Raw genomic sequence first — 22,437 nt, 5'->3', positions numbered from 1 at the left:
TAGTTTGAGGTAACGTAGGTTAATCAGTTTGTTAAATAAATGTGATGTATACAATACGAACCTTTAAATATTAACAATACCCCACGATCTACGCATGACTATAAAAACATTAATCATGTAAATGTAAGCATTTCAAATTGATTGTTCAATTTGCATTGAAAATAATTCAGTCTAATTAAACATGGAAAGGATTTAAACACGCTATGATCAAATCAGGTATTTTAAAAAACCGGTCCTTTCAGATCTATATCGCTAGAAACTGTCATACGATCCAAATTTTTAAGAAGTTTTTTTGTATTTTTGAGAATGACTTGGTCGATTGTCGTGGACGAAAATTTGGATTTAACATTGCCAACGTATTTAAAAAAACAAACATACTTGATTTTATGCAGCGTTCAATGTTTAATTTGACTAAATTAAAAATTGATATGACAAGATGCGATTTTTTATCAAAATTGACAACTAAACATAATTTTAATTATTTTAAATAATAATTTACACAGAATTAAAATTTTACAATCAATTCCTGATTAAGTTTTTGTATTATAAATACGTATTTTAACTTCAAGATATTGATCAGTATGAATTACCCGTTAATAAAAGATTTATTGTGTCACGTTTTATTTACTTGTGAGGCATGGATTTTCTTTTTGGTGATATAAAAACCCTGTGTAATTAAGTCGCACAACCTTTTAAAATATGAACATAAATTTTTGTTAGATGACTTTTCGCGATTACTATTTTAGGATGAATAATGATTTTATATTACAATTCTCTTCAATTGCGGTCTCACTGTTGATTTAAACACACGTTTTCCTGACGTTTGTTAAAATTACATACATAATATTAAAGAGTTCAAAAAGTGTGTTAATTTTGACGGAAGCGTGACTGCAGTCCTAGTATATAAAAACTATCGCTCATATAAATCAAATGATTTGGCAGTCAAAAATGAGTATTAAATTAATACAGTTAGATACGCATCTTGTCAAATCTATTTCAAAATTATGTATTGCCTTTGCAATAATTTTAATAGTAAAAATAAGTACAGAAATAATCATTAAAAATTTCAATTTCAGGCACTTATTGACTTAGTCCTTTTTACTGATACAAATAATATGATTTATATATATTTAAAAAAAGGTAGTTCAGGTTTTTTTTCTTTTTTGGCAAGCCAAGCACTTAAATTATTAAATATTCGAGTTAATTCATGTTATTTCGATATTGATATCTTTAGTCTTCATCTAAAATTGGTGCATCTCCTCCGCCGTTTGATGAACGATGATGAACCGGAGAATTATCTACCGTACTTGGAGAATTATTATTTCCATTTTCAAATTGTTTTTTAATTGATGATTGTCGATTAATTAAACCTAAATATATTTGTTTCAATTAATTTATGATTTGGACAACAAGTAGTCATAGTTTAAATTAAATATTAATTTAGAATATAGAAAATCAAATGACAATAATATTCTAAGCAAAATTAAAAACAAACCTTTTGTTCGAAGTGCTTCTTGTTTAATAATAATTTCATTTGTTAAATAAGCTTCACGTTTAATTTGATCACGCAATTTACGAGACATGTCCGGTATGGCCCACTCAACAATTGTCATACTAAATCCAACGAAATTTTGAAAAATGACAACAAATGCCAGACGTGCAACAAATAAATGCCAATAATGTATTGGTCGCTTATATTTCTGTACATCGTCTGGTGGATTACGAAATTCAGCATAACGACACATCGATACATTAAAATTTGAGTGTAACGGTCTTGCACCATATTGAAAATCAGATGTATCAAAATATGCTAATGTATGATTTAAGAATCCATTATCGGTATGATCAGGACTCACAGTTAACATGTACATTAAACGTGGTATGAAATTTGATGAGAAAGCTAAAATAAATGCATTGGAGACAACAGCTATTCGACTGATGACAGCTAAAATGCGATACCATACACCGATGTTTTTAACACGAAAAGGCACTGGTCGGCGATAATATTTTATAAATTTTTTTCCATCTAATCGCATTTCAAATACGTTGTTGATTAGTGCTAACAGTGGTGCTAATGGAAATGCAACTACGAATATTGTTATAAATCCATACTGCATTACTAAAAGTAAAAAATTCATAATTAGCTAACCAATTATTTAAAATTAAATAAAATTAAGTTTTGAGAGCTGATTTCATCGAGTCTGTTTGAAGGTTGAACTGATTTCAAAATATAGTCGATGTGAGATCGTCCGCAATGGTAGTGAGAGGGGGGATTTTAACTAGTCCGCAACGCTATATATGTCGGTTTTGTCTCATTAGGAAACAGATTTCAGAATGGCTGAAAGTCTGCTCACATGAAGATTAAGGGGTGGCTTAGATCAGTCCGCAATCACAAAAATTATAATTTTTAGTACTTTTTGTAAGTATGAAAAATTTTTTAATTACCCATTTCAAGATATTCATCAAACAATCCTCTAGGACCAATATCGTTTAATTTGTAGTCCTCGGTCCATTGATTACAACATATCAAATCATCTTCGTCTCGTTTTTGTGCTAACCCTGTTTTTATCGTAAATGTATTGTACCATTTCATTAAAAGTGGTATTACTGTTTCAGTTACAGCACTCATAAATTGATTACCAATCATAATAATTGCTAATTGTATAAATAATTCCATTAAACATCCACCAGGACTACACTGTAAAAAAAAAAAAAAGATTTCATTAAATAAAAAGAAATATTGTATTGGATTTTAATATCAAGAACACACTGTATATAAAAAAAGATATAATTAAAAAATCGTTTTTTACTCTGTACCTCTTCTTGTCTCAAACCAAATATTCGATTATATTTAGCTGGATATCCAACAAATTTTCCTTTTAAAAATGCTATATAAAATATTGACGAATAATAATTAACAAATTGGAACATATAAATTTTTAATGTTAAACTATCATCATATTCAGTTTGAGTACGTTGATATTCCATTTCTGTTAATTTCACAGCTAATTTATCATAAATAATATTTAATATTAATATACATATTAAGTTTAATATGGCCGCTGTTATTGGTATTGTTGCTATTTTTTGTGTTGTTGAACCATCTTCTCCATAAATATTTTGTGATGTTATTTGAGACATTCTGTATATAACAACACCAAAGACTGCTGCAATGGCGATTGCAATCTGAAATAAAAATATTGATATTATCATCTCAATTATGTATAAGGCCATTCGACTGTCGCCTGAAATTCATTAGAGTAGTTAAAAAGGGTGGTGGGACTTTTGAAAAGACAATGTTGATTGAATTATCACCTTCATAACATGGCGATTTCTGATGGTCCCACTTATAGGCCCTGAATGGAGGACGATAAAACCTTCTTACATGTTATTTGCACCTTCAAAAAACCTGCAGAGCAGAGCGTTAGGTTTAGAATGTTTGAGTCCGAAACCTTGGATTCATCAATCTTGTCGGAGAAGCTGTGTGCTTTGTGCTTTCTGCGTTTAAGAAATGCTTAAAATGGCATCTTTTAAAATAACGTCTCGTTTCGTGAGGCAGATTGTTGTCAAGGAGAGCACAGAGGATCCTTTGGTCTAGGGAATAGGAGATTATTATTATTATTAACTATTATCATATTAATCATGATTAAGAATTATTTACGATTATTTCGAGGAAACAAAACCGTTTTATATTCAATAACACGCAATCAGGCTTATCTAGGTACTTGCTTAAGGATCAACATACCCTAACCCAAACAGTTTAGATATCATAATAAATTTTGTCTCCAAGTGTGATCCAACCTCGGGCAGTGTACATCATTCTCGATATACATAATAAAATAATACCTAGCTTTTACATTGCCCTCACCCGCTCCCTTTAATAAATAATTTTTATTTTTTGGAATTTATATGGCAAATTGTTTTCGGAGTTATCATAAATTAATTATAAATTTACTTACCCACAAAATGGCAACAGAAAAACTAAGTATAATTGATGGAAATTTCACTTTCCAAAAAGGCACAACCGGTTCTAATACTCGTGTAACAACATTTAATTTACGTTTTTTCGCTTTACTTAATCGTGCTAAATATTGTGGTCGTGGATGTTCAGCTTGTAAATCAAAACCAGTCAAACCCCATCGATGTGTAATTTCAGCACTATAACGTTTCCATAATTCTAAATATAAAGCTGCCCAAAAAGACATAAATACAGCGAATGCAATTGTAAATGGATTGTCAAATATATAACTAATTCGTGAAAAGGTACAAGCATCTGTGAGATTCCAATAATCACATTTTGCATCACATAATGGACACATTGTAATATTTAAATTTGGATTACATATATCCGAACTGAATTTATCATTTGAAACCGTTGCTAAACCATATAATACACAAATAACACCAAATATTGATGCGGGTATTAACATGTGTGTATAAAAACCAAGCCATGCAAAGTATAATGCATATTTTACACCAAAATAATCTTTAATGTAATCGATTGGTTGATATTTTATCCATTTGTTACATTGAGCCCATTCATTAAATAATAATGCACGCATAGAACCTTCTTTTTGATGATCACCCTAAAAAAATAGGACATTTTTTACTGAAATCTCAGAGTACAAAAAGAAAAAAATTTCAAGCAGGGGCGGATTTATGCGTAGGCAAAGTAGGATGATAAATTGAAAAAGATGTTGGTTCATCGAGAAAAATCAACGACTTTTTCAAATCGTCAACAAAAGAGGTTGAGTTATGGGATAAATTCACCGTCCCCGTTCAAGAAGAAACAGATTCAGAGTAACGTTTTTTTTGTTTCTTATTCAATTCAGTAGTAAATTGTTCAGCGCAACGTTCATTTTCATGCTTGAAACGTATCAAAACTTATTTGTGTTCAATGATGAAAGAGAACAGACTAAATTCTTTGGCGCTATAATGTGTATTGAAGTTGAAACTTTGCTACAAGTTGATCTGAACAAAATCATCGATACATTTGCTGTTGAAAAGTCCGGCGTAAAAATTTACATTGAAATAATTGAAAAATGAATTGTTTTTGTGTTTTGTAAACCTTACTTATGATTAAAAAGTTATTTCATTTATTATATTAAATATTTTACAATTTCCAAATAAATAAAACAGATTATTGTTTATAAAAAAAGGCGGCACTTTGATGCCTGCCTATGGGCGGCAAATTCGTAACTCCGCCCCTGGGACAACCCCTCTAAAATTTTCAGAATTGAATTTTCAACTTCATATAAAAAAATCAAGCCTTGACGTGAGCTTATGAATGATCTTGAAAACGTTTGGAGGTTGTATACTTACATCATGTAAAGGATAAGCAGCTTGATACACTTGAGCTTGTAACAATCTATCAATGCCAACATCAAAAGTGGCTTGTGGATCATCTTTATATTTTGTTCGTTCTAAAATAAAATTTACTACCATTGACTTAACGGATGTGGTAAAAAAATTATCTGCATTAATATCAAATCTAAAAGAACGAAAACAATTAAAATAAAAAATTAATTCAAATGATTTTCTTATATAAAATACATACAAATAATCTTTATCTCGAGAAAATTCAGCGGTTAATGTATATTTTTGTTCAGGAAATAATTTTTTATCTAATCTTACATTAAATATGTCAGGTAATTTACTACATATTGATCGTAAATCGAATGAAGGATCCACAATTGTTTCTTGACCAGGAAGCTAAAAAATATTATAAAAGTTTACATAACAATTCGTATATATTACAAAAATTTCATCAAAAAAGCCAAATTTTTATATTCAAATGGAAAAAAGATGAAAATATTGTAAAGTTAAAGTTTAGTTATTAAAAATTTGTTTTAAGAAAAACATAATGAAAATTTAGGAAATTCCGCTATCTAGCTAAAACAATGCATTTATAAATCACATATTATGAAATCACATATTATGAAATCCAAAGTTATGCCCTTCACTCCTTTTAATTAAGATCGATTAACATACCATTTTCAGAGAAAATAGAAACATTTGTGCAACTAACTCATCGTTTACGAATGATATTTGACATTTAAAAGACATCCCATTAGCTTTTAATGAAAGTAAGCGGTTTATTTCATTTTCCTGAATTAGCCGATTTTCGTTACATCTTTTACTGCACTACATACATAGGTTCTAAAATAGTTAAATGCAAAAATTTCATATGTGCGATCAACTTGACATTTTGGGGCCAATTACTTATCTCTTATATACCGTCATCCTAAAATCCTCTCCCTTTTAAAGTATGACCATATTTTTTTTTTAAATTGTGTATTTTCTATGTAAAAATGTAACAAATAAAAATCTACCACTTTCATCCAATTGATTTGGCAGAAGTCCAGATTTAAGTCAATTAAAGAAGGAGTGCATAGCTTTGAAACCACTATAAAAACATGCAGCGTAGCATGCATAGTAAAAAAATTCTTGAAAATGTACCTAGATACAATGAATCTTGATCATAGCATCTGAATGAAATAAGATATCGGTATCTAGAAACATTGCACATTTCATGCCCAGCAGAAAATTAAATTTTGATTAGTAGATAGAAACAAGAATTAGTAGCTGTTAGTAGCCGTTTATAAAATTATTTGTGTAATAAAGAAGCTCCTTTTACCTCCAAATTGACATGAAATCGTTTTTTACAGTTTATAGTGATTTTAGACTGTAAAATAAAAATATTAATACGTGTGGTGTTAAAAAGATATTGAAAGTGTTTTCATTCAAGATGCTGGAACAATTAAAGCTTAACATTTTAAATACCAAGTTTATATCAATTAAAATTGTGAGTAAAATCCTGCTGCACCTAACATAGAAAATTGAAGCCTGATTACAGTATGCAGCTTGATATTGAAGTAATATCGATGTATAAAGTTTTAGTGAAGATACTTTCGATTAATTTTACAATTTAATGATATAAACAAGGCGCCATAAAATAGATAAAATTTAATATCAATTGATTTAACTATACGTACTTCTTTAATCGGCATACGCAATTTTAAAATTTCACAATATCGACATAACACTTCCTTGGGAGCATGTATTTTAACAAAATGTAATCGTTGCGTTTCTTCATGTTCCAATATTAAACCTTCATCTGTTAAATTCCTTTCGAATACTCTACGTTTATTCTCATGGTCGTTGACGTCGTTTGGTGTATATGCTAAAACAAAGTCCACTGTACGCTCACCGTCTCTAAAACGATTCCAGTTCTGAAATAAATTTTATGAAAATTAAAAAAAAAAATTATATTTAAAAAATTTAAATTTGTTGTGTATAAGTGACTTTTAAGTTTTGGGTTAACCCTATACCAGCAACTTTTTAATCATGGTGATTAAGCCAATTTGTGTTTCTTATACTGTCACATTTCATTTTTCCTAAAAACTAACTGGATGTCTGATACAAGTTTTTTCAGCCAATTCTTGAATTAAAGTATAGCCATATCGTTAATTTAGATAAAACTATTAAGGCATCGGTTTCTGGATTGGTGCAAACATTGACAAAGCAATTAAATATACCAAGTGCCAAAAACCACGCGTACACTCTAAAATCAAAAATATTTAATTGAATGTGAAAAATCGGTTACTATGCTGTAAATTGATCCTGATAGATATGATATATTTTGATTTGTTCTTATACTAGTTGATAAACGATAATTTCTCATGATCTTAAGTAAAAGGACCCTATGGTCCAAATGTACTCTACCCATGGAAAGTCACTCTAACCTAACCCAATCTAATTGTTAAAAGATTGATCAAGAATGGAGAACCAAGAACATATGTATTAAGGATGTAAAACTCAAGTGGAGAGGGTAGCAGGAAAAAAGGCGCCTATCTGGGCGAGTCGGTCGTTGCGTACTATGTACTACGCATCTTTTATCCAAATATAATCATTATGATCTATTTTCATGCATTTTTTGGGAAATGATTTGCCTCGCTCGAAAAATTAAACGAGTTCGGAATTTTTTGTGGCAGATCGACTATTTAACGTGTGTATTTATGTAAATAACAGTGCTCTACTTTGGTGATTAAAACGTTGCTAGTAGTATGTAAGAGCCCTTAGTTTCGTGAAATTATTCTGTTAATATTCAATCGAATTCTTTAAGTTCCTTAATTTAACTGGTTGGGTATAATTCCAATTAGATTCCGGGCAACCCCTTCTACAATCTCTCAAAATATTCATCCTTCGTGGAGACGGAGATGTAAAGTGTGTGCAAAATGATTTCGTTGGAATTATGCTTCCAAGCATTATACGTTTGAAATAATGCTTCCGACAGCGTCTATTATAATCGGGGTCACTCTATATAAGTGTTAAATTCGATTAAATATTAAAAGAATAATAAAGAGTATTTTCCATTTAAAACAAAAATCGTCACACAGTCAGCTTTTGTCCAATCAAACACTTAGTCTCACACTGTGTTTAATTGAATAAACTAATGGAAAACACTCAATGTGAAACAATCGAATTAGATTGGATATGTAAGTGTAACATTTTAAACAGTTGTTTTAATTTTAATTTTATCTTGTTTAGTCAATTTTATATTGTTAATAGAGAGGAAAATGTGATTAAGAAATAAGAGTAAGCACAAGACGTGTGAAACCCAAGATATAAAAAAATATATTTATAAATACGAATAGAAGCCCAGGAAAATATAGGTTTTTCTGCCTAAAAACTAAAGTGAAGGTTTATCACCGCGATTATCTTTATTCGGATGCAAGAAATGGCCCATGAAAAGTTCAATCATGTGCCGAAAATAATAATTCAAGGTCAAAGGTCGCGAAAATAGGTATTTTTTCAAATATCTTGTAAACTGTTAATATATAATAATAAGAAGCTTTTACGCTCAAGAAAGTTATTTGATTAATACATTCAGTTCTTTCTCTGGTGTTCATAAGGCAATAATTAATATTTCTATTGCTTACTATTACTTTTTCAGCCAAATATTTTGAGAACTATTATTTCTACAGATATTTTGTATAGAACCTTTACTCACAAACAAATTTTATAGTAGCTAAAACTGCCATTAACTTAATACTTTACGAGATATTTGAAAAAAAAAACTATTTTCGCGACCTTTGACTTTGAATAATTTTTTTACGCAAGTAATTTTGCAATGGACTTTTCATAGGCCTTTTCTAGCATTCAAATAAAGATAACCCCGGCGAAACTTAGCTTACATTTTTAAGCAGATCGGCTGTTTTTTTCTTATTTTTCTGGGCTATAGCCGTCTCAAAATAGATAAAAATAATTTAAATCTGACGATTTTGTGGCAGGCCGATGAATCAATTATTGTTCGCAAATTAGTTGTAAATATGTGTTGATCAAAATCTATAAACTAAGAAAATGTGTTTTTCAAAATTCAAATTGGATGGATTCACTACTGGAATTTTCGAAATCGCTAATATAGTATGGATGTGGAAATTTGAAAATTAAAAATCCCTTTTGACTGTTTTCTTAAGGAAAATTTTATTCTGATTAAAACTCTAATGTAAAAATTGAAAATAGCGAATCCAAAATAAACAGTAGCAAAGATGAACGGCCAGCGTCCTCGGAAACCCCAGCGTGGACTAAAATATTATAGTCCATTTTGTTTATTTTCATTAAAAATAACAATTTGCTTTAACACTCTGTCATATTGAATTCACTATTTGAATTTTGAAGAGCACACTTTAAAAATGCAATCGAACACTTTCAGATCAATTTATCGGCTTGCCATAAAATTCACACTAACATCCTATTTTGAAACCATCAAAAATAATTTGGTTAATTACCTCCAAGTATATTAAATTTTGTAACATTTTTAAATTTATACAATATATTAAAAACCCACATAAACGTTTTTTATTAACATATATTAAGAAAACACTTTTTGTAAGTACATATTATATTTCAAATAATTAATAAGTCGTGTAAATAGGATAGATTGAATTTCTTACATTGCACTTTTTATTTAACTATGATTAATAGACAAAATAAAAATTTGATGATATTTACAAAAATTTCAATATTAATGTACGGGGAACATTGGTTGCATTCAAACTAACTCAGATATGAGCGATTTTCCCTTGAATGATCTAAAAAAACAATAATGCATAGATCGTCAGTCGTAATTACTAAATTTGCAATTTATTAGTTTTAGTTGCATGGAACCGCTTAACTGGTCAAACGCAGTCAATGATTACAAATAGCTAAGAATGGCTTACTTATTACAAAGACTAGAGATACGCGTAAAAGCTCATAAGTCAATTCTTTGTGTACCCACAACCTGCTAGTTAGTATCCAGGTGTCGATAGTAGATTCTTAACTTAACATGATTGCACAAATATTTCGTAGCAATTCTTAACGAACTGTATTTCGGTTAGAAATTATCGAAGGTTGGATGTAACCACTAGCATAATTTTTTTTTTATACCATGTATATGAAATATACATAGTATATTAAGTTTAGTCCCAAGTTTTAAGTAACGCTTAAAAATATTGATACCATGAACAAAATTTTGGTATAAGTGTTCATAAAATCGAATTAAATTAAAAACCTAATTAGTCCATTTCCGTCTCTCATCGCGATTACTCAAAAAACGAAAAGAGATATCAAGCTGAAATTTTTATAGCGTGCTGAGGGCGTAAAAAGAGAGGTCAAGTTCGTAAATGAGCAACATAGGTCAATTGGGTCTTGGATCCGTAGGACCCATCTTGTAAGCCGTTAGAGATAGAACAAAAGTTTAAATGTAATAAATGTTCCTTATAAAAAAATAAACAACTTTTGTTTTAAACATTTTTTCGTAAACATCACTGTTTACCCGTGAGAGCGCAAATTGTATAGTATGTATGTTATGGCTATATCAGTTATATATGTGTGTGAAATGTGACAGAGTAATCAACACTGTCTATATATGGTATTTCAACAATTAACTCAGTCCAATGTTTTTCACTTGTTATAAATGTAATTTATAATTTAAAAAGAATGATTTATGGTTAAAATTATAGTGCAATCATGTTAAGTACTTACTATTGCCGTCTGGTTTTTGGGTATTAACATATTATATAAAAGTTGACCGAGCTTCTACTAATAACTCTAATCTTTGCTTATTACTTCATTAGTTTGAATGTCATCAAATTGTATTATATTTTTAAAATATTTACGACCATTTACGTGGTTTTAAATTAAGTTCTATCAGTAGAAGGTACACAGGCATACAGACTGTAAAAATCTGAGGGTATACGCTAGAAATTTAAAAATTGTTCAATTTTCTATAAGCACAGTGTATACGCTATATTGTAAGATCAAACCACAGGGTATATAACACTTGAGACTAGTTGTTAATAATAATGCTCTATCTATAAGGCTAGAAATAAATACTTTTTGACTCTTGGACATATTTTTCGAAGTGTTTTTCAGTAACGAGAAAATTAAAACTTTTCTAAAGGAAAGAAAATTGTTTTGTTGGTTATTTTTCATAGAAACGCCAATTTATTTACCAAGTAATAAAGTGAAACATGTTTTTTTAATTGACTTATTTTAATAGTTAACCGGTTGTTTGTGGAATACTCGATAAGTATAAACCACAGTAAAAACTTCTGATAATAATAAACCTTATCGGTTTAGCATGAACGACAATCATAAATAGTTTTATATTTTTCGTATATGTTTATTATCACATGAATTGACAAAACGCTGCCCACCAACAATTTATTGTTATAATCTAAAGCTATATTCACACTAGGGAAGTTTTATGACTAAACTTTTTTTATTTTTTCATAATAATTTGAAAATTACATACAGTTTTAAAGAACTTGCGTTCCGTCAGTGAAAAAGTGGCCTATACATATATATGGAACATTGAGGTTTGGACCGCTTTTGCGCTGTGAGCCTCAAATTATAGTAGATTTTATTTTTACAACTTTATAAAAATTTCGATTTTTTACTAAGAAATTCTCAAAACTAAATATTATAATTGAGGATGATCTAGTTCGTTAATGGATAATGGTCAAATGGATCGAAAATTTCAAGTCTTTTCTACTTAAAATTTTTTTTATAGATCAGTCTATATATCTATTATCATATAATATACATATATTATATTATCATATAATATACATATATTATATTATCATATAATATACATATATTATATTATCATATAATATACAACAAAGCCTTAGAATTTTTACTTATTCATCAAATTTGAAAAAAATTCCGTGCGTTTTTGTGCATTTTTTGTGACATGGAGTGTAAATTGATAACAGAATTTAATTTTCAATGGAATTTCTATTTTCAAAAGAGTCTTAAAACACAATTTAATAAAAAAAAAAAAAAAAAAAAAAAAACAATTTGAAAACTAAACTAATTAATTTTTACAAATAAATGAATTTTTAATGGAGCAATTTAAAAAAAAAATTTTTTTAATGATAAATCTTGTTAAAAATGTGAGAGCCATGATTCAGTGTAATAAATATAACAAATATTTCAAACAGAAGGATTCCGTTGTATACAATAATAAGTAACAAAAAAATGTGGATAATTTCCAGGCGGAGTTATAAGAATTTACGAAATTTGAAAAAGCAGACATAATGAAATTATAAAAGTTCTGTTTTTGCCATTTGAAATCCAAAAAAGTATTTCATTTAAAATTTCAAGTTAACTCCCAAGGTTCATGTTAAGATTAACTTTTAAAAAGAGAAATGAATCGAGTTAGTTTAACTCTTGAATAATTCACGATCAAAATAGGTATTGATATCCGTAAGAAATTAAGATAGGAGAGTAAAAATTTTTGAACTCTTTAATAATTTATTCGTTTGAGGATTGAATCCTTCATAGGAACTATTAGTATTACTCCTGCGTGTATTGCCTCAACTTACTGACCGTCTACCTGAAATCATACTGCGAGTCGGTCTCGTCCGGTATAGACTACCAGCAGAATATACCTGAGTAAATCAGTAGGCAGGATAGCAGATCCTTTAATACTTATAGCTAAAAATAACCTTTCTACGGTATCGTATGACCTTTCCACGAAAAACAATAAAAATTAAAAATGAAACAGAAATCAGGGTCATCAATGTAAAAACAGCAAATCTGCTGTTAAAACAGTAGGGTTGGTAACACTGGTTCCGATTCTGAGTTCATGTCACCGATTCAAATACGTTAGAATCGATTCAATTCTTCCTAGAACAATGTACGTTGTCATAGTCATAAACTGTATTTAAAGATAGTCGAAATACTCGCTCGAAGATTTAAAGTTAAGAAAGATTTAATCTTCAGATGCCTCTATCTCTGTTTTTCAGCTATGTGAAGTTAATCGTATACATTAGTTTTATTTTTTAAATAAAATAAAATTCAAATCTTCAACAGTTAAAATACTTCTTAATTTTCAATGCCACCTAAAGATGGTAAAATCTAAAGCCAATCTCAGATCAAACAACTAAATTTTGTTTAATGTTTATAAAGATTACGATAATCATTCATCACCAATAATTAAAAATGGATGGCACTTATAATATTTAAGAGAAATTGCGGCATTAGAAATATTAAATAATATTATTTTTTTACATTCACATTACTTTTATAAACACCTTTCACTTCACTTCAAATTTTAAAGAACACTTTTAAAAATAAATTTAATTAAAACTAATTTATTTATTTAAACAACATAAAGTTCAAATGTTCATTATATTTGCACATAATAGCACTTTATTTGAATTAAACTGATTGTCACCAAATTTATTAAGGATGCGATGATGAATGAACTATGAACACACAGTACAGTATGATTAAATGTGAAGGAACTATTCATCCATTTCATTGAATAGAAGAAAGAATTTTAAGAGAACTGAGTTGGTGAGTCACACAACATAATAGCAACATGTTATAAAATAAAATGGACAACCGGATAATAAAATCTAAATAAATCACATACTTATGTGATAATTATTTTTAAACAATTAGTTTCTTTTAAAGCTTTGTTGAAATCTTTCAAAATATTAAGTGCACTATTTTTAGGATTCCGTATAGTGATCGATTAAAAATAAAATGGAAAAAACTGTAGGTCATCATCACTTTTTAAAGTTAATAACCCCAAAGAACCTTGCACAAATCAAGTATAAATTGCATTTTGGTCAAATTGGCTGAAAATTTAGTATTTTTAAACAGAATAATTTTTGAAATATTCGAGGTCGAGGTTGAAAACATCTAACAATACACGCGTATAAAAGTACCCAGTAAAAACCCCCAAGAGGTCCACAAAAATAGAATCATGAAAAACTGAGAGATCAACCAAGCCCCTCCCCCCCGATTGTGTGGTATTGTATTGTTGTATTTTTTGAAAATACCTTTCTAACCACAAATATCTCATAAACTATTCAATGATCAGAATGTTGAGAAGGACTTGTCTGAAATTTTTTTTCTATATGTTTTATGCATGGTCCTTTCAAAGATACTGTCCCTACACACCTCCCTATTTTTAAATAAATGGCAGTTACCCGCCGCTTCGCTGGACAATTTCCAAGACTATTCTAATGGATTTTAATGAAACCTTACAATAATATTGCTCATATATCAGAATAACACATGGTATATAATTTATAAAAATACTAAAAACCCGCTCGTTTCGCTAGACGATTTCGATTTAAAAGCAAAATAATTTGGTCTCATAACAAAAATTAACATAGTATTATTATAAAATAAGGTGCTCGTTTTTAAAAAGTTGAAACAAATAACTGTTCGCAAAATAAAATTAAGTAAACAAATTTTTAATTAAACAAATCAATAGAATTTTAACGGGATTTATTGTAATTTTGAATAATTTTCGTTTTTTGTTAATTTCTAAAATCCTGATCTACGATTTGTATGTGGTATTGTTATTTTCTCGACAAACGAGGCAAGATTGGAAATGATTAATTAAATTTTCTTGAAGACCTTCGTTAATTACTCTATATACTGTTGTCTGATCAATATTTAGCGTTTGGTAATCTTACTTTTCGACATGTAGCTATTTTTATGAAAAATCACTTTCTATCGTAAAATTTTTTTTTAAATTATATTTTCCCTGTTAATTCGAATGATAGACATACTGTATAATACTTTCTTATTTTTAAGTTTATATGGTAAGAAAAGTTTTGGTAAGAGTTCATGTCTCGTACGGAAACCTTACAATATCTTAATTAACTAAAAATTAAAATCGATCAAATTCAATCACTTTATATTAATAGGTGCAGAAACTAACAGCTACAACACCTATAAGACAAAATCGTTTTGTTAATTAGTAAACAGTTAAATTGTTTAATTATCACGATCATTCTCAAATCATATGTTTTTATGAGGTCGTATGATTCAAATATACTAGCAAAAGAAGAGTTTCAACGTTCAGTTTTATTACTTTTCCGCATTTGTAAATTTTAGTTTTTAGAATATTTATTTTTTTAAACACCAGTTAAAATTGATGAAAATGTTGAACAAAATTTAAAATTTGCTATAGTAAACTTTGTCCGTAGAAAATAATTTTCACAATTGGGTAGATGACAAATATCGAATTTGCCACATTACCCATAAAAATGTAAAGTTAAATAACGAAGAAGTTATAAGCATTCAAAAATTTGCCCGTGTCTTTCTTACAAAACAGAGTTTTATATGTAATCTCTATGGCGACTCTCTTTGTTTAATTAAGAGTTTTAAACGTTTATATTTTTCGTACTTCTAAAGATTATCAAAAAGCAACGTCACTTTTCTATCCGTGTAGTGAGAATTCTTCACCTGAAGTGAAAAAAAATTAAGCCACCATCCAATTGCTTCTGACACAAAAGTCATATCTAGGACAGTAGGACTTCTACCAGAAAATTGGCGCGGCAGTCATTTTATCCGCAAGTTTTCTACAGGCAATATCATATTTATTCGAACTTTTATAGTAATCAGTAAATAACCTGCCCTTAATTCGATAATATTTTGAAGAAATAAAAATCAATATTATTTTTAGTACATTTTTAGGATAAATCTTACCTTTTGTTTAAAAATTTACGCCATAAATTCTTTGACGAAAAACATATTTAACTTAAACCTTCCCTTTTGACACTTCCATATATGAAGTAAGGGACGATATTTGTATATTTGTTGTAAAACAAGTTGAAGTTAATCGGTGGGAAAATATTTAAAATCTTTAGTCCCATGATAAATTAAAAAATATTTAATAAAAATAGAAGAGAAAATAAGTAATATGCCCCAATCGTGAAGAGAACGACTTTAAACATTTTCAATTCGAATTTCAAACCCATTTTTAATCCCATGACATGTAATAGCACTACATAAAAAATTAAAAGAGAAAAATAATACTTCATTCCAATGCTTTTATAATTTTTCTCTCAAATGTGGATTGAAGTACATTTTATGAGTTTTCAAAGGACGATCCAAACAATACATACAATTTATATATCCGTCGATTTTTCCAAAAGCACAATATGCCATGATAAAATCCTATTGGGAGGGTAGAGGCTTTAGTATAGATAGACCCTAACCTAAAGTTATGTACTAAAAACAACTTTTAATTACTTAAAATGTATCTTGTCTGTTATTAAATTAAAGGTTTTGAAGATGTATGAAAACATCAAACGCCCGTAATAAGATTTAAACCTTATTATTTACGAACATAATATAAAGTCGTCAAAGTCATAAAAGTAATAAAAGTTATTTCTCGTACATCAGAATAACACATAGTCTACAATTTATAAAGATAGCAATTACCCGCTTTGGACAATTTCTAAAACTACGAAATGGATTTTAAAGAAAGTAACAAACTTTACAAGAATACTGGCAGTTATCTCCCGCTTGGCCAAAAAATTTATATTTTAAAATCAAAGACTAAATAGTTTGGATTCATAATAAAAAATATTTCGAGTGTTATAAAAGGGGGATAATTGAGAGCAAGTAGGTGAAGGCTACAACGTGATCTTCACTTTTAAAATAGAAATTGTCCAGCGAAGCGGGCGTGTACCGTGCTAGTTTCAATACATAATTCAAAAACTTAAATTACGAAAAAAATATCTTTTAATTGAAACCAAACACGATATATTCTCTTCAAGGCTTTTGATTTAATAACAAACAAGATATATTAAAAAAAATTTTTTAGTCCATAATTTTATGAGAGCACCCTTTTTTCCCAATGAGATAAAATTCGATGGGTATATACAATTCTATAAGTATTGCGACCGTATTCCTTTTCTATTTAACTCGAGATGGTCAGATTTGTGCATTTGTTTTAATGCTTCAACCCGAAATTTCTTGAGCTTGACTTTGGATAATTTTTATGGGATACTGTTCCGTAAGATTTGTATAATTCCCATTTAGTTTGGGTTTTTGAATACATCAATCTTAAGAGACTTTATCAGAGGATGAAAATTTTTTAATATCCTATATTTTTTTAATCCCTTATGGGAAAGGATTAACATATAAAACCCAATAGGCCAAAAATAAGTTTTTTTAAATCTGTCTAAACTTCTAATATTACAAATAAAAATCTAATGTCGTTCTTTCCATGAATAAGATATGAATTTTTCACCCATATTGAATAATATAAATAAATAGCTGGATATTTGAAGCAGACCCATATTATTAGATAAATTTTGCAGTAGTAACACATGCCAGCAGCCATATATATAATTGATCTTTGTGTGCCAGCTGTAATATTTAAAATGTTACCCTAGATCTCCACTGCGCATAAGATATAATAACATGACCAGAAACCTTTTTTCTATGGTCTCCGCTATCACGTCCTGATGACATTATGGTCAATAATTCCAAATCTTCAGCTGAATGGTATATTGTATGCCTTGACTGTGTAATGCTGTTCCGATTCTTATGCCGACTTGATGCCGTTGAATTTACAGAGATCGTATCGTAAAAATCTGTATCATCTGTGTCATCCATTATTGTTGTGCTTTCGTTTTACTCGAAATCAGTTTTATTTTATTTCCAAATATTGGACAGAGTTTCTGAAAATAAATAAAGTTATTTTAAAATTTAGTTTAAAACATAAAATAGAAATGAGGGTCAGCGAAATAAAAATATTTTTTTTTTCCGTTTCTGAATAAAAGAGAATGGCAGACAAAAGGATTTTTGTATTTGAATTGGTTTTTGAAAATGCAAATAGTGTTTTTTTGAATAGTTTTTTGGTGTGAATCAGATACTAATGTAACATATAAACCAATTTTTCAAATTTAGGATAAAAGCTTATTATCTTCCTAATCAGAAAGTTTCCTAACAATGTGAAATATAACACCCCATTTACGAAAAATTCACGGGTATACAAAATGTGTGATAGGCACCGGAGGTTTAAGCTTGCTGAAATTATGCACAATTCAGTTCATTTTATTCAGATATTACTTGAAGGTTAATTTCAAGGTTCAATAATTTTATTTTTTTAAGTTTTTTCTTATGGTTTTCAAGGTGCGTAAGTTTTGAGATTTTGTAAATTATTAATGTGATTTCAGCTTGTCCTAAGTTCTAAAACAGAATTGGCGCCCGCAATTGACAAATTTTTGCAAATCTCTCACTCTAAAATAAGCTGACTATGGGAGCTATTTTTTATAGGATCTGAATCAAAGGCAGCTTCTTCAAAATTGAATTATTCATACTAGAAATCTTTCAAGTAAAAATGTTACATGGGTTTTTTCAGAATATTAGATAATTATTCATTTACAATTATAATATTGAAACAATTCATTGGAAAAACTACTTAATTTGTAAATATTATTCTTTATTCAAGGTTATTTATATTTACTTTACAAAATAAACGCAGCGCAAAGAATTAACAGAGCGATAAATGTTAAGGATATAAAACTTAAATTTCGGAACTTTATTATTTCCCTTTCCAAAAACCTGAAGCCTGAACCTTACCGACATTCGCAATCAAGAATTCTCCGTTTCAAAGTTACAATTTGAGCACTGAAAAATTGCATAACTTCATTTTTAAGAAGTTCTTTGCAAAAGTGTTTTTAGTGCTGTTTCTTCAGTATCTTTTCGCCTACTGTCTTAGTCTTACTTACGAGCATTTTTAATGGTTTATAAAACAATAAATTAAATGTTCTTATTTCCATGTTTTTGTAAAGGTATATAGATAGAATCATAAGCGTACCAAAAGGGCGAGGTGGGCGTACCGACAGAGCGGCTGCTCTAGCCTGGATCTGGTATGCTTTCTCATTTATCAGGTTATTTATGTGCTTATGACTAAATACCGATATAGTTAAGAAATTTTATCTCATCCTAACGGAAAAAAAAATTTTTTTTTGTCTCTTGTGCCAAAAGTTCTTGACTTTCCCTCTTACAGGCCAAAAATTCTTTATTTGCTTTTTCTTATGCCAAAAAATTTTTGATTTTCTCTCTCTTTAGACAAAAGCTGAGTGTGACCATGCATAAGACAGTCTTACCTCACTCTTATATATTATTTGGAAATTTTTATCCCGCTTGACGCTCAAATTAGAGTTTTATCTCAAATTAGAGATCCGCCTAGCTAAAAAAAATAGAGTTATGTCCAGCATCAAGTGTTAAATTGTAAAAACGAACGACAAAAAAGTATATTAATATCAAAAGTCGATATCTCAAAATATACAAATTCATAAAGGCTTGTGGCCTTGTGAATATGATTATCAATTGTGGCTGTGGATTTATCAGTGCCAAAAACTAATCCGTAAAGCCCAAATAAATAGAAACTTTAGGCGTAAAAGAATTGAACTCCACAAAAAATTTAACAAGAAAAAATGAGAGGTATTCCGATAAAGATGTAATTTTTCGAATAGGATTTATTTGCCACAAAAGGTTTGTGAGGATCAATTTCCCAATAACAATTCTCAATCTTTATGTTGTACCTAATTTGATGTATCTTGTTAATGCGCATTCTTAGTACTAAATTATAAAAAAAATCAGATTGTGAGAAACAAATTCTATAAAAGGTTGTGATTTTTGAAAATTTTCAAGTTATAAATAAAACAAAATCAAACATACTCAGTGCAAGATGAACACATAATTATTGACTCAAATTAAAATTTGCATAGCACAAACTAATGAATTTTGATTGCGGCTCTGTTTTCATATAAAATTTAAACAATAAAATGAATATTATCACTAAAACCACCGTACTTTCACAAATAGCCGCAAACCCATAAATAAAGTGGTATAGAAAGTATACCGGGAAAAACTATAAAAATACACACTATTCACAAATAGCACAATAACTCTCCTGAAAACTGAGAATAGTAATCAAACAAATGAAAAGATTTTCATTACAATTAAATGATTTTATACAAATTACATTAAGATCTTTTAATGTAAAGGTAATGTTCAAGGTTTTAAATACGAATATTTATAATTATTACTAATTAAGAATAAACATAGATTAATAAAACACACTCAATATTTATATTTATAAATATAGTTTTTATGTTAATTACCTTTTTCCTTCTTCATTTTATTTATTTAATAAATAAAAACGAAATGATACGTGTCAAATTGCCACTACTGGGTGTATAAAAGTTATGTTTGGTTATGGGAACACTTCAAAGCATAATGATGGTCTAGTCTAGGTATTATATAGGTATTGTATTTTATAAATTAGTAATATGTTAATTTAATCTTTTGATTTCTGGTTTAAGAGGATACATTCTTAATAAATTCCGTGCCCTTGTAAAAATATTATAAAAATTTTTTTCACTAGTAATATTTACACGTTAACGTATAAAACTTACACGTGAATAATTATGTCTACGCGAAGTCAACGTATTAGGTTGGCTTGCAGAATGCAGAGGTTGTTCATGTGGGGAAACCCTTAGGTTATAAAGGGTCCATTTTTGTATCTAGTACGAGGACTCCATATTTCATAGATAAATAAGTTAGATTTTAATACCCTATTACTTTAACCATTTAGAGGTAGCTGTTCAAGGACAGAAGAAGAGATTTGACGTCGATCGATTTTAACTACCACAGATCTTTAATGAATGGTTAACCACGTTGACCTAAATAAGTAAACCTACTCAATTCGAGAACTGAACAGTGGTATGAGAGGTGAAATATCGTTTCCTCTTTCTCATTGTGACAGCTTCTGCAGTAGGCTTGGTAGGTGGTGCATTGTTAGGCTCAAGTGCTATTTTAATGCGTAGAGAAGTCCGAGGAAGGAGCCTCGTTAATAATTTCAGAACGCTTACGATTTTTACTATGACTATGTCTGCCTTGTAGTGGTTCAAGTGTGTTTCTCTCTTTCCTTAATATGTATAGACAACGTTAAAACTGCTAGAATCCATCCTTACATTGATTTTTGTATGAAAGCGTCCATAAACTACGTTGATCCATTCCAGCCTCTCTGAAACCCTCCTTCCCTCTATGCAGCCTATCGTAGTATTTACTATAACCTCCCCCCGAATGGAACATGGAACGTAGTTTTTTTATTATCAAGTCAAAAAAAAGTTTTGTATATTTTCTGAAACACTGGTATTACGACATTGTAAGAAAATGGCCTTCAAAAATAAAAAAGGTTCCCAATTTATGAAATTAAGTATTCATATAACGCAACTTAAACTGTAAATTATTTTCATTGTGCCAAAAATATATATCAAGAAAATTACGCAGCTTGATTTCATTGTCACCCACCCGTGACGTTGCTCCGCGTAACTTTTGATATAATACCCTCTCCCCCTTGATCGGGCCACGTGGTTTATGGATGCTCCTTATCCTAAATGCGCTTTTCTAATTAAAATGGATCCAATTGCATTAACATGGCTTGTATAATGTGCCTCGCATTATCCAACCTTTTGAACCGATTTTTACACACTATTTTCATAATTTATATCTCTTCCCTGCTGGCTGCACATATAAAAGTTTATCGTTATTAACATGATGAAAAATGGTTTGATAACGTGAATCACTCACAAGTGATTTTTATTACTGTTGTAAAAATGTCATGTTGCGATTGGTTGATTCAAACCATTTTAAAAATGTATAACGTTTATACAATAATCCCGAAAACGTGCAAATAGACAATTTAAAAAAGTTTTATTAACAATATTAATTCAAATGCAGTGCGTTACTTCTTTGTATTATAGGGTTGTTATTTTATAATTAATTATTACGTAGGCATTGTTAGTACAAATTTAATTTAAAAAAAACTTACATCTGGAAAAGAACGGTTGAATGTAGCAAAGTACTACGGGTCACAGTTCAATGATTACTGTTTTAACAATTTTATATATTTTAAGAAATACAATTTTCCGAGTTATCAATAATAAATTATTCTTGATAAATTATATGTAATAAATTATATAACTTTTGATAAAATTATTTTAAAATTATTCAATTGAAAAGAATGTTTATATACATCAAAAATTTTATTCATGTTTATATTTAACTCAATTACCTAGCCAATTCAATTTGCTAGAAATTAACTATTGT

At 29.0% G+C, this 22,437-nt stretch overlaps 1 protein-coding gene across 4 annotated transcripts; it reads right to left on the bottom strand.

The window, feature by feature from the left end:
* Nucleotides 1-636: 636 nt before the first annotated feature.
* LOC123298022 (anoctamin-1-like) lies at nucleotides 637-22,227 on the bottom strand. 4 transcript variants are annotated; one of them, XM_044879884.1, is made up of 11 exons: nucleotides 20,448-20,574; nucleotides 17,701-17,993; nucleotides 6,996-7,232; nucleotides 6,638-6,685; nucleotides 5,558-5,712; nucleotides 5,323-5,491; nucleotides 3,960-4,586; nucleotides 2,818-3,186; nucleotides 2,446-2,698; nucleotides 1,496-2,119; nucleotides 637-1,370 (listed from the first exon to the last, which is right to left on the bottom strand). In XM_044879884.1, exons 2-11 carry the CDS (start codon nucleotides 17,926-17,928, stop codon nucleotides 1,231-1,233), a joined length of 2,850 nt encoding a protein of 949 aa, XP_044735819.1. In that variant the 5' UTR covers nucleotides 17,929-17,993; nucleotides 20,448-20,574; the 3' UTR covers nucleotides 637-1,230. The 4 variants fall into 4 exon arrangements, with proteins under 4 accessions (XP_044735819.1, XP_044735820.1, XP_044735821.1 ...); XM_044879885.1 differs by lacking the exon at nucleotides 20,448-20,574 and adding an exon at nucleotides 22,160-22,227 and having other exon boundaries at nucleotides 645-1,370; XM_044879886.1 differs by having other exon boundaries at nucleotides 645-1,370; nucleotides 17,746-17,993.
* Between the last annotated feature and the right edge of the window lie 210 nt (nucleotides 22,228-22,437).

Source organism: Chrysoperla carnea, chromosome 4, assembly GCF_905475395.1.
Source record: "Chrysoperla carnea chromosome 4, inChrCarn1.1, whole genome shotgun sequence".
Taxonomy (NCBI): domain Eukaryota; kingdom Metazoa; phylum Arthropoda; class Insecta; order Neuroptera; family Chrysopidae; genus Chrysoperla; species Chrysoperla carnea.
Note: the sequence above shows the minus strand (reverse complement) of the source record. Positions and strands in the feature narration are given on the sequence as shown.